At 50.0% G+C, this 16,356-nt stretch overlaps 1 protein-coding gene across 1 annotated transcript; it reads left to right on the top strand.

The window, feature by feature from the left end:
- Nucleotides 1–91: 91 nt before the first annotated feature.
- On the top strand, nucleotides 92–7,979 carry LOC147083935 (uncharacterized). Its single transcript, XM_085980012.1, has 2 exons — nucleotides 92–183; nucleotides 6,293–7,979. Exon 2 carries the CDS (start codon nucleotides 6,303–6,305, stop codon nucleotides 6,936–6,938), a length of 636 nt encoding a protein of 211 aa, XP_085836138.1. The 5' UTR covers nucleotides 92–183; nucleotides 6,293–6,302; the 3' UTR covers nucleotides 6,939–7,979.
- Nucleotides 7,980–16,356: the final 8,377 nt, after the last annotated feature.

Raw genomic sequence — 16,356 nt, 5'->3', positions numbered from 1 at the left:
CCTCTGCACCAATCACAGCGCGGGCAGGCGCTTCTATCAATCGTCATCTGTCAATCACCCTCCCTTCCCCTGCCAGTGCGCCTGCGCGGGGCCTCCGGGGAGCAGCCGGAAGGCCGGGCCCGGGGAAGAGGCGGAATCAGCGGCCGGGCTAAAGTCAAGTGTTGGGAATCGATTTAAATCGAGGTGAGAAGGGGGGGATCGGAGAGCGAGATTATAAAGTAAAATACGAGTAAAACCAAACCTGAGAGTCGGGAGGACGGGACCTCCGCGGAAGCCGAACGGAGCGGATTGAGCCGCGCGGGATGGCGGAGTGAGCCGGAGCAATGTGATTCTGACTGACGGGAGCGCTGACCAATAGGAAGAGGGCTGAGCTGGGAGGACTGAACTGGGCGGCCTGGTCCTCCAACCAATGGCGGCGCGGCAAGGGGGCGGGGCCTCCTCTCCAGCTCAGGTGCGCTGGGGCCGATTGTGACGCGCTGTCCCCAGGTGAGAGCAGCTCAGTCAGCACAGAGCTGGGGCTGGAATCTGGGAGAGGGGCCGCAGGCAGCGGGCCTGGCAAAGGGGCACAAGCTTCACAATACAAGCTGCTTTCAAATACACAATTGTTTCCTACACACAGCCTTGGTCACTCTGCAAAAAAAACTTTAACAATTCATCATAATTCCCCTGCTTTAGGAGAGGCGTAGAGTGCAAAAAGCAACGAAGTTATGATGAAACTGTGTAAAAGACTGGAATCAGCTGTGGCTCAGTGGATAGCAGAGTCAGAAGGTTGTGGGTTCACATCCTGCTCCAGGGATTTGAGCACATAAAGCGAGGCTGACACGCTAGTGCGGTGCTGAGGGAGTGCTGCACTGTCGGAAGGGCAGTACTGAGGGAGCGCTGCACTGTCGGAGGGGCAGTACTGAGGGAGGGCCGCACTATCATGACCATATTTATTTCGTTTTTGAACGCGTCCTCTGGTTGCATTTCTTCCGCAGCTAGTTTTGCACCTAGATCTGCATACCTATTCCCCATAACGGCCTGGTCCTGGGGTTCATAGAAACATAGAAGATAGGAGCAGGAGTAGGCCATTCGGCCCCTCGAGCCTGCTCCGCCATTCAATGAGATCATGGCTGATCATCCAAATTCAGTACCCTGTCCCTGCCTTCGCTCCATATCCCTTGATCCCTTTAGCCTTAAGAAATATATCCAACTCCTTCTTGAATATATTTAATGAATTGGCCTCCACCGCCTTCTGTGGTAAAGAATTCCACAGGTTCACCACTCTCTGGGTGAAGAAATTCCTCCTCATCTCTGTCCTAAATGGCTTACTCCTTTTCCTTAGTCTGTGACCCCTGCTCCTGGACGCCCCGACCATCGGGAACATCCTTCCTGCATCCAGTCTGTCTAGTCCTGTTAGAATTTCATAAGTTTCAATGAGATCCCCTCTCATTCTTCTAAACTCCAGCGAGTATAAGCCCAATCGACCCAATCTCTCCTCGTACGTCATTCCTGCCATCCCAGGTATCAGCCTGGTGAATCTTCGCTGAACTCCCTCCATGGCAAGAACATCCTTCCTCAGATAAGGCGACCAAAACTGCACACAATACTCAAGGTGTGGTCTCATCAAGGCCCTGTACAACTGCAGCAAGACATCCTTGTTCTTGTACTTGAACCCTCTCGCTATGAAGGCCAACATACCATTTGCCTTCTTAACCACCTGCTGCACCTGCATGCTTACCTTCAGCGACTGGTGCACAAGGACACCCAGGTCTCGTTGCACTTCCCCTTCTCCCAATCTATTGCCGGTCTGATAATCTGCCTTCCTGTTTTTGCCACCAAAGTGGATAACCTCGCATTTATCCACATTATACTGCATCTGCCATGCTTCTGCCCAATCACCCAACCTGTCCAAATCAAACTGGAGTTTCTCAGCATCCTCCTCACAGCACACACACCCACCCAGCTTTGTGTCATCTGCAAACTTGGAGATATTACATCTCGTTCCCTCGTCTAGATCATTTATATATATTGTGAATAGCTGGGGTCCTAGGACCGCTCCCTGCGGTACCCCACTAGTCACTGCCTGCCACTCGGAAAAAGAGCCGTTTATTCCAACTCTTTGCTTCCTGTCTGCCAACCAGTTCTTTATCCAAGTCAGTACCTTGCCCCCAATCCCATGTGCCCTAACTTTACACGCTGTTCTCTTATGCGGCACCTTATCGAAAGCCTTCTGAAAGTCCAAATACACCACATCCACTGGTTCTCCCTTATCTATTGTACCAGTTACATCCTCAAAAAATTCCAGTCGATTAGTCAAGCACGATTTACCTTTTGTAAATCCATTTTGACTTTGTCCGATCCTGTCACTGTTTTCCAAGTGCTCTGCTATTACATCTTTTATAATGGACTCTAGCATTTTCCCCACTACCGGTCTGTAATTTCCCGTTTTCTCTCTACCACCTTTTTTGAATAGTGGGGTAACATTAGCTACCCTCCAATCCATGGGAACTGTTCCAGAGTCTATCGAATTTTGGAAGATGACCAGCAATTCTGTCTCTCTAGTGCTACTTGTCTCTCCCAGTCCTCTCTTCACCTTGTTTCTTTTCTCTAATGTTTCATCCTGGTGCCCATCCCCCTGTCAAATTAATTTAAACCCTCCCCCACAGCACTAGTTAACCGCCCCATGAGGACATTGGTCCCAGCTCTGTTGAGGTGCAACCCGTCCACCTTGGACAGGTCCCTCCTGCCCCAGAACTGGTCCCTCCTGCCCCAGGAATCTGAAGTCTTGCAATATTTCTCTTTCAGGTACTTATCCAATTCCCTTTTGAAAGCGGTGATTGAATCTGCCTCCACCACCCTTTCAGGCAGTGCATTCCAGATCCTAACCACTCGCTGCATCAAAAAGTTTTTCCTCATGTCGCCTTTGGGTCTTCTGTCAATCACCTTAAATCTGTGTCCTCTGGTTCTCGACCCCTCTGCCAATTGGAAGAGTTTCTCTCTATCTACTCTGTCCAGACCCCTCTTGATTTTGAACACCTCTATCAAATCTCCTCTCAATCTTCTCTGCTCCAAGGAGAACAACCCCAGCTTCTCCAGTCTATCCATGTAACTGAAGTCCCTCATCCCTGGAATCATTCTCGTAAATCTTTTCTGCACCCTCTCTAAGGCCTTCACATCCTTCCTAAAGTGTGGTGCCCAGGATTGGACACAATACTCCAGTTGAGGCCGAACTAGTGTTTTATAAAGGTTCTTCATCATTTCAACACTTTTGTACTCTATACCTCTATTCATGAAGCCCAGGTTTCCGTAAGCTTTTTTAACTGCTTTCTCAACCTGCCCTGCCACCTTCAATGATTTGTGCACATATACCCCCAGCTCTCTCTGTTCATGCACCCACTTTAGGATTGTAACCTTTAGTTTAGATTTCCTCTCCTCATTCTTTCTACCAAAATGTATCACTTCACATTTTTCTGCATTAAATTTAATCTGTCACGTGTCCGCCCATTCCACCAGCCTGTCTATGTCCACTTGAAGTCTATCACTATCTTCCTCACTGTTCACTATACTTCCAAGTTCTGTGTCATCTGCAAATTTTGAAATTGTGCCCTGTACACCCACATCCAAGTCTTTAATATATATCAAGAAAAGCAGTGGTCCTAGAACCGACCCCTGGGGAACACCACTGTGTACCTTCCTCCAGTCTGAAAAACAACCGTTCACCACTACTCACTGTTTCCTGTCACTTAGCCAATTCCCTACCCATGCAGCCACTGTCCCTTTTACTCCATGGGCTTCAACTTTACTGGTAAGCCTATTATGTGGCACTTTGTCGAACGCCTTGGAAATCCATGCACACCACGTCAACCGCAGTGCCCTCATCAACCCTCTCTGTTACCTCATCAAAAAACTCCATCAAGTTGGTTAAACACGATTTACCTTTAACAAATCCGTGCTGGCTTTCCTTAATTAATCCACACTGTTAATTTTGTCCCTGATTTTTGTTTCTAAAAGCTTCCCCACTCCCGAGGTCAAAATGACTGGCCCGTGGTTGCTGGGTTTGTCCTTACACCCTTTTTTGAACAAGGGTGTGACATTTGCAATTCTCCAGTCCTCTGGCACCACCCCAGTTTCTAATGAGGATTTGGAAGGTTATGGCCAGTACCTCCGCAATTTCTTCCTTCACTTCCCTCAGCGTACTAGGATGCTTCCCATCCGGCCCTGGTGACTTATCTACTTTAAGTACAGCCAGCCTTTCTAGTACCTTGTCTTTATCAATTTTATCCCATCCAGTATCTCCTCTACCTCCTCCTTCACTATGTCTATGGCAGCATCTTCTTCCTTGGTGAAGACAGATGCAAAGTACTGATTTAGTACCTCAGCCTTACCCTCTGCCTCCGTGCGTAGGTCTCCTTTTTGGTCCCTAATCGGTCCCACCCCTCCTCTAACTACCTGTTTATTATTTATATGCCTATAGAAGACTTGTGGATTACCTTTTATGTTAGCTGCCATTCTATTCTCATACCCTCTCTTTGCCCTTCGTATTTTCTTTTTCACTTCTCCTCTGAACTTTCTATATTTAGCCTGATTCTCAGATGTATTCTCGACCTGACATCTGTCATACACGCTCTTTTTCTGCTTCATCTTGCTATCTCTTTCGTCATCCAGGGAGCTCTGACTTTAGTTGCCCTACATTTCCCCTTAGTGGGAATGTACCTCGACTGTACCTGAATTATTTCCTCTTTAAAGGCAGCCCATTGTTCCTCTACAGTTTTGCCTGCCAATCTTTGATTCCAATTTACCCGGGCCAGATCCATTCTCATCCCACTGAAATTGGCCTTGCCCCACAGTGCAGTGGATGCGCTCTAGACTGCACTGTCCCCCCGAGGTGTCGTCACCCTCACCGGGATTCAGCACTGAAAACCGGTTTGAGAGTGCCGCACTCCCGGGGGATTCCTGCACTGCCTTGCCTCCTCAAACCCTGCTGGGCGGCCACCCAGTTACAATTCCCACGAACTCTCTGTGGCTGTGGGGTGACCACCTCCTGGAACGTGCGCTCCAGGAAACTCTCAGCCTCCCGTCTGCCCGGCAGTGACTCCAGCCGCTCCCCAAGCTCAGAGACCCCGCGCTCGAGTTCCAGCCACGGGAGGCGCTTCCTGCACACGCGGTTCACCAGGACACGTGAAGCGTCCCAGAGTTCCCGCATGGCACAGGAATTGCAGCCATCAGTCCCATCGTTTGGCTTAAAATCTGTCTACTTAAGCTATAGATATATCTGATGTGAGGTTAGTGTGCCCTTACCCCTGTTTATTATTCAATCAGTGATTGTCCCTTTGCCAGGCCCGCTGCCTGTGGCCCCTCTCCCAGATTCCAGCCCCAGCTCTGTGCTGCCTGTGGCCCCTCTCCCAGATTCCAGCTCCAGCTCTGTGCTGCCTGTGGCCCCTCTCCCAGATTCCAGCCCCAGCTCTGTGCTGCCTGCGGCCCCTCTCCAAGATTCCAGCTCCAGCTCTGTGCTGCCTGCGGCCCCTCTCCCAGATTCCAGCTCCAGCTCTGTGCTGCCTGCGGCCCCTCTCCCAGATTCCAGCCCCAGCTCTGTGCTGCCTGCGGCCCCTCTCCCAGATTCCAGCCCCAGCTCTGTGCTGCCTGCGGCCCCTCTCCCAGATTCCAGCCCCAGCTCTGTGCTGCCTGTGGCCCCTCTCCCAGATTCCAGCTCCAGCTCTGTGCTGCCTGCGGCCACTCTCCCAGATTCCAGCCCCAGCTCTGTGCTGCCTGCGGCCACTCTCCCAGATTCCAGCTCCAGCTCTGTGCTGCCTGCGGCCACTCTCCCAGATTCCAGCCCCAGCTCTGTGCTGCCTGCGGCCACTCTCCCAGATTCCAGCCCCAGCTCTGTGCTGCCTGTGGCCCCTCTCCCAGATTCCAGCTCCAGCTCTGTGCTGCCTGCGGCCACTCTCCCAGATTCCAGCCCCAGCTCTGTGCTGCCTGCGGCCACTCTCCCAGATTCCAGCTCCAGCTCTGTGCTGCCTGCGGCCACTCTCCCAGATTCCAGCCCCAGCTCTGTGCTGCCAGCGGCCACTCTCCAAGATTCCAGCTCCAGCTCTGTGCTGCCTGCGGCCACTCTCCCAGATTCCAGCCCCAGCTCTGTGCTGCCTGCGGCCACTCTCCCAGATTCCAGCCCCAGCTCTGTGCTGACTGAGCTGCTCTCACCTGGGGACAGCAACTGGAACCTGAAAATCAGCTTCACTGCCCCTGGGCTGGGAAAGAGCGACATGAGACAACATTCTCCCTCTTACTACTTTCTACACTCCTTTTACAGGGTTTCAGAAATGGAGCATTTACAGACAGGAAGCTCAGACCAAACATCACCTCAGGATCAGACAGAGTCGCTCGATTCATCAGGGCCTGAATATCATCGGCCTTTGCACATGGAAGGAGAGAGCAGCGATTGCAGTGCTGACAAACCGCACACGTGTTCCATGTGTGGACTCGCCTTCAGCCGATTGCCTGCCTTGGCGAGACACGTGCACCGTCACACCGGGGAGAAACCGGGTAAAGGTGGGGACAGCGGGAAGAGATTCAGTTCCCCATCTGCGTCAGATGTTCATCGGCGCAGTCACACCGGGGACAGTCCGTTCACCTGCTCCGTGTGTGGGAAGGGATTTGTTTATCCATCCCACCTGCTGAGACACCAGCAAGCTCACTCTGATGAGAGAGCGTTTAAATGTTCTGACTGCGGGAAGAGCTTCAAATACTCCGGGGCTGTGACCAGACACCAGCTTGTTCACACCGATGAGAGTCCGTTTACATGTTCTGACTGTGGGAAGAGTTTTAAAACCTCCAGGGTTCTGACCAGACACCAGCGGGTTCACACTGGGGAGAGGCCATTTCCCTGCTCTGTGTGTGGGAAGGGATTCTCTGATTCATCTATCCTGCTGAGACACCAGCTTGTTCACACTGATTAGAAACCATTTAAATGTTCGGTCTGTCAGAAGAGCTTTAAACGCTCTGGGGATGTGAAGGATCACCAGCTTGTTCACACTGATGAGAGAGCGTTTAAATGTTCTGACTGTGGGAAGAGCTTTAAAAGATCCGGGGACCTGAAGCAACACCAGCGAGTTCACACTGATGAGAGAGCGTTTACATGTTCTGACTGTGGGAAGAGCTTTAAACGCTCCAATCACCTGCTGAGACACCAGCGAGTTCACACTGTTCTGTAACGCAGGGCCCTGCAGACAGCTGGGGTGACATGAACGTGGAATGGATGAATGTTTTATAAATTCTTGGACTGCTGTTTAATCTTTCAATCTGTTGTGCTGATGATTCCCTTGATTTGACTGTTAATGTTATTTTTGTTTTTCTCCTTATCACAGGCAATTGCCTATTAAAAGTCAACCATCACAACCAATAAAACCTGTAACATAACAAAAAAAAGTTTAAAGGAAACTTAAATGAAATTAAAATTCTATTTTCGGTGGTGATGATGCACGCCAGTCCCTCCGGTACCCACCGGTCACGGAAGGCCTCGAGCGCGCCGGTGGACTGTTCATGTTATTACACAGAATGTACAGCACAGAAACAGGCCATTCGGCCCAACTGGTCCATGCCGGGGTTTATGCTCCATGCGAGCCTCCTCCGACATATCCTCCTATGTTTATCTGGCTTCGTCTTAAATACATCTATACCATTGGCCTCAATAATAATAATCATCAACTTTATTGTCATTGTTAGTGCACAAGTGCAGTACAACGAAATGTAGGCTTGCGGCTCCCGAGAGTGTACATTTAGATTAAGACATTTAAACATTCAACATACATTTGGCTTGTAATACATTAACATAAACATAACCATAATAAAGTGCATTGGCAGATGTGCAGGCTTTAGAGTTTATTTGTGGAGTTCAGTAGGATGACAGACCTGGGAAAGAAGCTGTTCCTAAATCTGGTCGTACGGGTGCGAATGCATCTGTAGCGTCTCCCAGATGGCAGGAGGGCGAACAGACTGTGGCTGGGGTGGGTAGGGTCTTTGATGATGGACCGTGACCTCCGTAAACAGCGTTTCTGGTATATGTGCTCTATGGTCGGTAGCCGGGTGCCGGTAATGCGTTGGGCAGTTTTGACTACCCGCTGCAGGGCTTTCCGGTCATAGTAGCTACAGCTGCCATACCATACTGTGATACAGTTCGTCAGGATGCTCTCTATAGTGCAGCGGTAAAAGTTAGAGAGGATCAGCGGTGACAGGTTACATCTCTTCAGCCTCCTTAGGAAATACAGGCGCTGCTGGGCCTTCTTCACCAGAGAGGAGCTATTGAAGGACCAGGAGAGGTCTTCCATGATGTGGACTCCGAGGAACTTAAAGCTGTCCACAACTACTCCTTGTGGTAGCGAGTTCCACATTCTCATCACTCTCTGGGTAAAGAAGTTTCTCCTGAATTCCCTCCTGGATCTTTTAGTGGCTTTTATATTTATAGCCCCATAAATATGATGAGATTCTGTTAAGCTGACCAGTATGTTGTTGTACTTTGTCTTTTTCTGATGAATGAAACATTACTGAGCCCCTGTACCCGTGTTATGGGATGAAGTGCCAGACAAGTGAAGGCACAACGTCTGGGTGTGAATCTGATAATAACCTCACGGACTGTATAGGTGTGATAACCAGACGGGCTTGTGGTTATAGTCTGGTCACAGATGGACTAAATTCCCTGAATTAGCAGGAGTTCAGGAGGCGGTCAACAGACGGGTCCAAACAATCCCATTTCCTGAGCGGTAACCAAGCTTGTGTATAAGAACAGGCCACTTAAGCCGTTGCCAGTTGGAACAGACTCGAGAAGATCGCGCGTGAATCCACTGTACTTCTATTCTCCAGATTGAGGGAATTATCACCCGGCCTGTGTTATGCAGCGCCCTTAATAAAGTCTGGAGAGACAATTTGTGTTCTTGTGAGCTTGATTATCTGGTATCCGAAACCCTGGGACTCCCGCTCATTAGAGTCAACCTCAGTGTGTGGAAAGGGATTCCCTGGTGTATCCCACCCGCTGACACACCAGAGTGTCCACAGTGTGACTGCGGTGGGTCGATTCCACTGTTTCCGATGCCTTTAATCACATTCAGGCAACTGGGGCTTGTTAATGTTAAAAGCCCCCAATAACTGGGCTGGATTTAAAGATTATTCCCTGTTCTCTCAGTACTAGTGAGCAGAGAGAAGCTGATGTTATAGAATCATAGAGCACAGTAGGATGCCTTTCGGCCCATCGTGCTGGTGCCGGCTCTCTGAACGAGCGATGCAATTAGTCCCACTGCCCTGCTCTTTCCCCACCACCCTGCAAATTTCTGCCTTTAGTATATATCCAATTCCATTTTGAAAGTTACTATTGAATCTGCTTCCACCTCCCATTCAGGCAGTGCATTCCATTTTGAGCACCTCGATCACAGCTCCACTTAACCATCTCTGCTCCAAGTTATATTGCCATTGTTTTGTGAATTTTTGCTGTGATCGAGGTGCTGGATGTCTGTGCCTGGGGAATGGGACATTCTATCCTTGTGAGCACCGAGTGACAGCATCCAGCAATCTCTGGTCAGGGACTGTCTTTTTAAATTGCCTCACCTCAGCTTTTTGATTCCCTGATTTCATTATGAAACATTTCAGAGTTTTTGCAGACTGACCAAGGCTGAACAGATAAATAGAAACAAAGGCCTAGAAATTGAGTGCCCTTAGCGCCGATTTTGCGGCGCTAGAGGGCCTAGCGCTGCATTTGGCGCCGGCGCCGAAATTGCCTGGGGCCCTTACGCCGCGGTAGACCGGTAGCGCTGCGCCAGCACCGATGACGTCATCGGTGTGCGCAGCGTCCCGGTTGCCATGCCGACGGGCCCCAGCGCCGAAATTCAGTTGCGGCCGCCTCGCCCGTGACAGCCGCAACTAAGACTCTGGCAACAGAGTCTTACGAGTCTTTGCGCCGGCGCATTAAAGGCCCCGCGGCGGCCGGCCGCTTTCCCGCCGGCCGCCTGGCCGCAGCTCCCTCCCCGGACTTCCCCCCACCCCCCCCCAGAACAGAAGCAAGCCCGGCACTTGTCCGAGGTGCCGGGCTCATTTTTTAAAAGATTTTCGCGGGCCGCGATCGGGTGCAGGCAGCTCCTCTTTAAGGGAAGGAGGAGGCCTGCACTTCCCGAGCCTGCCGCACCGCATCGGGTGCCGCAGCGCCGGAATTGCGGCGCGAAACGGCAGTTAGCGCCGATTTACCGCCGCAAAGACCCTTCAGTAGCGCCGGCAGCCATTTGGGCGCGGCCCTGCTGAATTTTTGGCGCGCGCAGGGGGACTTAGCGCCGGCACTAACTTCCGGCGCTAAAGCCCTGGCTAAGCCAAAACTCAATTTCTAGGCCATAGAAGATAGGAGCAGGAGTAGGCCATTCAGCCCCTCGAGCCTGCTCCGCCATTCAGTGCGATCATGGCTGATCATCCAAACTCAGTACCCGGTCCCTGCTTTCTCCCCATACCCCTTGATCCCTTTAGCCTTAAAAAATATATCCAACTCTTTCTTGAACATATTTAATGAATTGGCCTCTACTGCCTTCTGTGGTAGAGAATTCCACAGGTTCACCACTCTCTGGGTGAAAAAATTCCTCCTCATTTCTGTTCTAAATGGCTTACCCCTTATCCTTTTTTTATTTATTGATGGGATGTGGGTGTCGCTGGCTGGCTAGGCCTGCATTTAGTGCCCATCCCTAATTGCCCTAGAGAAGGTGGTGGTGAGCCGCCTTCTTGAACCGCTGCAGTCCATATGGTGTAGGTACACCCACAATGCTGTTAGGAAGGGAGTTCCAGGATTTTGGCCCAGCGACAGTGAAGGAACGGCAATACTGGTCCAAGTCAGGATGGTGTGTGGCTTGGAGGGGAACTTGTAGGTGGTGATGTTCCCATGCGTCTGCTGCCCTTGTCCTTCTAAGTGGTAGAGGTCGCGGGTTTGGAAGGTGCTGTTGAAGGAGCTTTGGCGAGTTGCTGCAGTGCATCTTGTAGATGGTACACACTGCAGCCACAGTGTGCCGGTGGTGGAGGGAGTGAATGTTGAAGGTGGTGGATGGAGTGCCAATCAAGCGGGCTGCTTTATCCTGAATGGTGTCGAGCTTCTTGAGTGTTGTTGGAGCTGCACTCATCCAGGCAAGTGGAGAGTATTCCATCACACTCCTGACTTGTGCCTTGTAGATGGTGGAAAGGCTTTGGGGAGTCAGGAGGTGAGACACTCGCCGCAGAATTCCCAGCCTCTGGCCTGCTCTTGTAGCCACAGTATTTATATGGCTGGTCCAGTTCCGTTTCTGATCAATGGTAACCCCCAGGATGTTGATAGTGGGGGATTCAGCGATGGTAATGCCATTGAATGTCAAGGGGTGATGGTTAGAGTCTCGCTTGTTGGAGATGGTCATTGCCTGGCACTTGTGTGGTGCGAATGTTACTTGCCACTTGTCAGCCCAAGTCTGAATGTTGTCCAGGTCTTGCTGCATATGGACACGGACTGCATCAGTATCTGACGAGTCTCGAATGGTGCTGAACAGTGTGCAATCATCAGCGAACATCCCCACTTCTGACCTTATGATGGAGGGAAGGTCATTGATGAAACAGCTGAAGATGGTTGGGCCTAGGACACTGCCCTGAGGAACTCCTGCAGTGATGTCATGTGATTGAGATGAATGACCTCCAACAACCACAGCCAACTTCCTTTGTGCTAGGTATGATTCCAACCAATGCAGAGTTTTCCCCTTGATTCCCATTGACTTCAGTTTTGCTAGGGCTCCTTGATGCCACACTCGATCAAATGCTGCCTTGATGTCAAGGGCAGTCACTCTCACCTCACCTCTTGAGTTCAGCTCTTTTGTCCATGTTTGGACCAAGGCTGTAATGAGGTCAGTAGCTGAGTGGCCCTGGCGGAATCCAGACTGGGCGTCAGTTAGCAGGTTATTGCTGAGTAAGTGCCGCTTGATAGCACTGTCGATGACACCTTCCATCACTTTGCTGATGATTGAGAGTAGACTGATGGGATGGTAATTGGCCAGGTCGGATTTGTCCTGCTTTTTGTGGACCGGACATACTTGGGCAATTTTCCACATTGCCGGGTAGATGCCAGTGTTGTAGCTGTACTGGAACAGCTTGGCTAGGGGCGCAGCTAGTTCTGGAGCACAAGTCTTCAGTACTATTGCCGGAATGTTGTCAGGGCCCATAGCCTTTGCAGTATCCAGTGTCTTCAGCTGTTTCTTGACATCACGTGGAGTGAATTGAATGGGCTGAAGACTGGCATCTGTGATGCTGGGGACCTCAGGAGGAGGCTGAGATGGATCATCCACTCGGCACTTCTGGCTGAAGATAGTTGCAAATGCTTCAGCCTTGTCTTTTGCACTCATGTGCTGGGCTCCACCATCATTGAGGATGGGGATATTTTTGGAGCCTCCTCCTCCTGTTAACTGTTTAATTGTCCACCACCACTCACGACTGGATGTGGCAGGACTGCAGAGCTTTGATTTGATCCGATGGTTGTGAGATCGCTTAGCTCTGTCTATCGCATGTTGCTTCCATTGTTTGGCATGCAAGTAGTCCTGTGTTGTAGCCTCACCAGGTTGACACCTCATTTTTCGGTATGCCTGGTGCTGTTCCCGGCATGCTCTCCTGCACTCTTCATTAAACCAGGGTTGATCTCCCGGCTTGATGGTAATGGTAGAGTGAGGGATATGCCGGGCCATGAGGTTACAGATTGTGGTTGAATACAATTCTGCTGCTGCTGATGGCCCACAGCGCCTCATGGATGCCCAGTTTTGAGTTGCCAGATCTGTTTGAAATCTGTCCCATTTAGCACGGTGGTAGTGCCACACAATACGGTGGAGGGTATCCGCAACATGAAGACGGGACTTCGTCTCTACAAGGACTGTGCGGTGGTCACTTCCACCAATGCTGTCATGGACAGATGCATCTGCAACAGGTAGATTGGTGAGGACGAGATCAAGTAGGTTTTTCCCTCTTGTTGGTTCCCTCACCACCTGTCGCAGACCCAGTCTGGCAGCTATGTCCTTTAGGACTCAGCCAGCTCGGTCAGTTGTGGTGCTACCGAGCCACTCTTGGTGATGGACATTGAAGTCCCCCACCCAGAGGACATTTTGTGTCCTTGCTACTCTCAGTGCTTCTTCCTATTGGTGTTCAACATGAAGGAGTACTGATTCATTAGCTGAGGGAGGGTGGTAGGTGGTAATTAGTAGGAGGTTTCCTTGCCCATGTTTGATTTGATGCCATGAGACCTCATGGGGTCCTGAGTCAATGTTGAGGACTCCCAGGGCTACTCCCTCCCGACTGTATACCACGGTGCCACCACCTCTGGTGGGTCTGTCCTGCTGGTGGGACAGGACATACCCAGGGATGGTGATGGTGGTGTCTGGGACATTGGTTGTAAGGTATGATTCGGTAATTATGACTATGTCAGGCTGTTGCTTGACTAGTCTGTGGGACAGCTCTCCCAATTCTGGCACAAGCCCCCAGATGTTGGTAAGGAGGACTTTGCAGGTCGACAGGGCTGGGTTTGCCGTTGTCGTTTCTGGTTCCGAGGTCGATGCCGGTTGGTCCGTCCGGTTTTATTCTTATTGTTTTTCGTAGCGGTTGTTTACAACTGAGTGGCTTGCTGGGCCATTTCAGAGGGCGGGTTGTCTTATGAGGAAAGGTTGGACAGGCTAGGCTTGTATCCGCTGGAGTTTAGAAGAGTAAGAGGTGACTTGATTGAAACATATAAGATCCTGAGGGGTCTGGACAGGGTGGATGTGGAGAGGATGTTTCCTCTTGTGGGAGAATCTAGAACTAGGGGTCACTGTTTAAAAATAAGGGGTCGCCCATTTTAGACAGAGATGAGAATTTTTTTCTCACAGACGGTCGTGAGTCTTTGAAACTCTCTTCCTCAGAGGGCGGTGGAAGCAGAGTCTTTGAATATTTTTAAGGCAGAGGTAGATAGATTCTTGATAAGCAAGGGGGTGAAAGGTTATCGGGGGTAGGTGGGAATGTGGAGTAATCAGATCAGCCACGATCTTATTGAATGGCGGAGCAGGCTCATGGGGCCGAGTGGCCGACTCCTGCTGCTAATTCGTATGTGACCTATTAACTCCCAGATCCCTCTGTCCCTGCACACTGTTTAAAACTGTGCCATTAAGTGTATATTGCCTCTCCCTGTTCCTTCTGCCAAAATGCATCACCACACACTTCGATTGGGTCGATGGGGCTTATACTCGCTGGAGTTTAGAAGAATGAGAGGGGATCTCATTGAAACTTATAAAATTCTAACAGGACTAGACAGACTAGATGCAGGAAGGATGTTCCTGATGGTCGGGGTGATAAGTTAGGTTAATCATATACTGCCTTACAAATGCCTTGCAAGGCATGATGGACTAGTTGACATGGGTTAAAAGTTTAAATGTAAAAAAAACTGATGCAGGACTATTGGACTGCAGTAGAAGTAGATAAGAAGGAACAGAAGGAGCAGAATGTTCTACTCCCTAACCACACTCAAGGTGACATAAGATAACTGGCGTAGCAGTCTCATGGTCACTATCTGTTGAAAGTTCGCCCACTTATGTCTTAAAAAAGAATGTGAAATTTAAGCAAAACTCTGTAAAAAAACAAGTAACTCACGGAACGCGTGATCGCCTAGTTTCCTGTTTTCCCATGACTTGCAGTGTATGAAAATGTATAAATGTTGTAGCTCCGTGGGTCTCGGGGCTCACTCTTGCGAAGGCACACTTGTGTGCAGACACAAAGGGTTTCTCAGAGTGAGTCCAGGTACCGGATTACCTTAATAAAACTTTACTTATTTTACAGTTTCTGACTTTGTGTATTACTGAGAAAGTGATAGACTGACCAGCTTGTTTAGTCTCCTAAAGCAGCAAACCCTGATCCCCCACGGGAGGGGTAGATCCTCCTCAATGACTGCGAGGAGTTAACAATTCTGGCGATGAGGATGGGATTCCAAAGCACTTCGGTCTAAATCACAGCGGTCTAGGCTGACGAGTCGCTTTCAGACGACTGAGCAACTAAGTGGCCACAGGTAAGATTTTTACCTTTTTGCTCTGTTACGAAGTGACTTGGCGCATTCGCTTGTGATCCTGGCCTCGTGCCGACGGAATCCTTTAGGTAGGAATTCGGGAGATAACACTTTCTCAAAGTCAGACTAAAATGTTAGGTTAAAGTCCCTTGGGTTCGAGTCCCATAAATAAAGAAGGTTCGAGTCCTTCGAGGAAAGGGTTAGGCACATTGAACCGGTTCGAGTCCGGAGAACTAAATCAAGTACGTACTAAGGGCGGGTATATGGGGGCAGGAGATAGTAAATTGACGGAGATCAAAAGTCCCAGTTTGCCTCACGGCAAAGTAACGCCCAAGCAAAGGGAATATTATTGCAAGGTGAGTTTGGTGTGCAAAAATCCCCAGACAGGCTTAAAGCAGAATGTAAAGCCGACAATTTAAAACTGAAACAAGATCGTGAAAAACAAAAATGAGAAAAAGGTATAAAAGATCGAAAGGAAGGAATGTACCCGATGGCTGAGAAATCGGCTAAAGATGCGAGGGCGGCTGCGGATAAAGTAGAGCAGGATATGTTAACTGTGAAACAAGCTTTTGAACAACTGCCATACGATGCAGCATCAGAGGATGATGAAATTATTACTCAAATGTTGGTAAAATTGGGGGGATTATTGGCTTCAGCTCAGTCTCGGCAACAACAGCTTCTCGGGTTATCTAATTTACCGACCCCACCAGTGGCAGCAGGACAAACGATCCCATTAGGGGGCCATTTTCCATTACCACAAGCTCAATCCACCCCCTATTTAAACTCTCAAAATTTAGGGTCTGACCCTCATGTGGCCCCACAGAGGCATGCTCCCCTAGATGTTAGTTCCCCTTTTGATCCCACAATTTTCACCCTATGTAACTCCTACTGCATTGGCTCCAGCAGTCAATCTTTCCCCTGGATCTCCACAATACGATCCCTCGCGTTATATGGACCCTAATGATTCCACCAATCCCGCTCCTCCCTTTTCTCCCTTGACACCCTTAGGAGCTCAAATGGCCCCAACTGGTGGAACCCCAAGTGGTACTCCTAACCACGGGTCCCCAGCGACACCACGAGGATGGTCCCGAGGACACGGAGACCCTACAATGGTCCCCATTAGGGAATACCCTGATGGATTAGGGCGTACGGTAGAAATGTATAAACCATGTTCACCAGGAGAATTGTGTGCTCTTGGAAAGGACTGCCCAAATTTAGAAACCGAGGGAGCAGAAAGAACATGGGATTGGTTACAACAAATGGTTGTAGCTTATCAGGGAAATGCATAAGATATGTGGGACTTGATCGCACATTGCCTAACTAGACCA

Source organism: Somniosus microcephalus, unplaced genomic scaffold, assembly GCF_052327205.1.
Source record: "Somniosus microcephalus isolate GS21.2 unplaced genomic scaffold, FLI_Smic_1.0 scaffold13, whole genome shotgun sequence".
Taxonomy (NCBI): Eukaryota; Metazoa; Chordata; class Chondrichthyes; order Squaliformes; family Somniosidae; genus Somniosus; species Somniosus microcephalus.
Note: the sequence above shows the minus strand (reverse complement) of the source record. Positions and strands in the feature narration are given on the sequence as shown.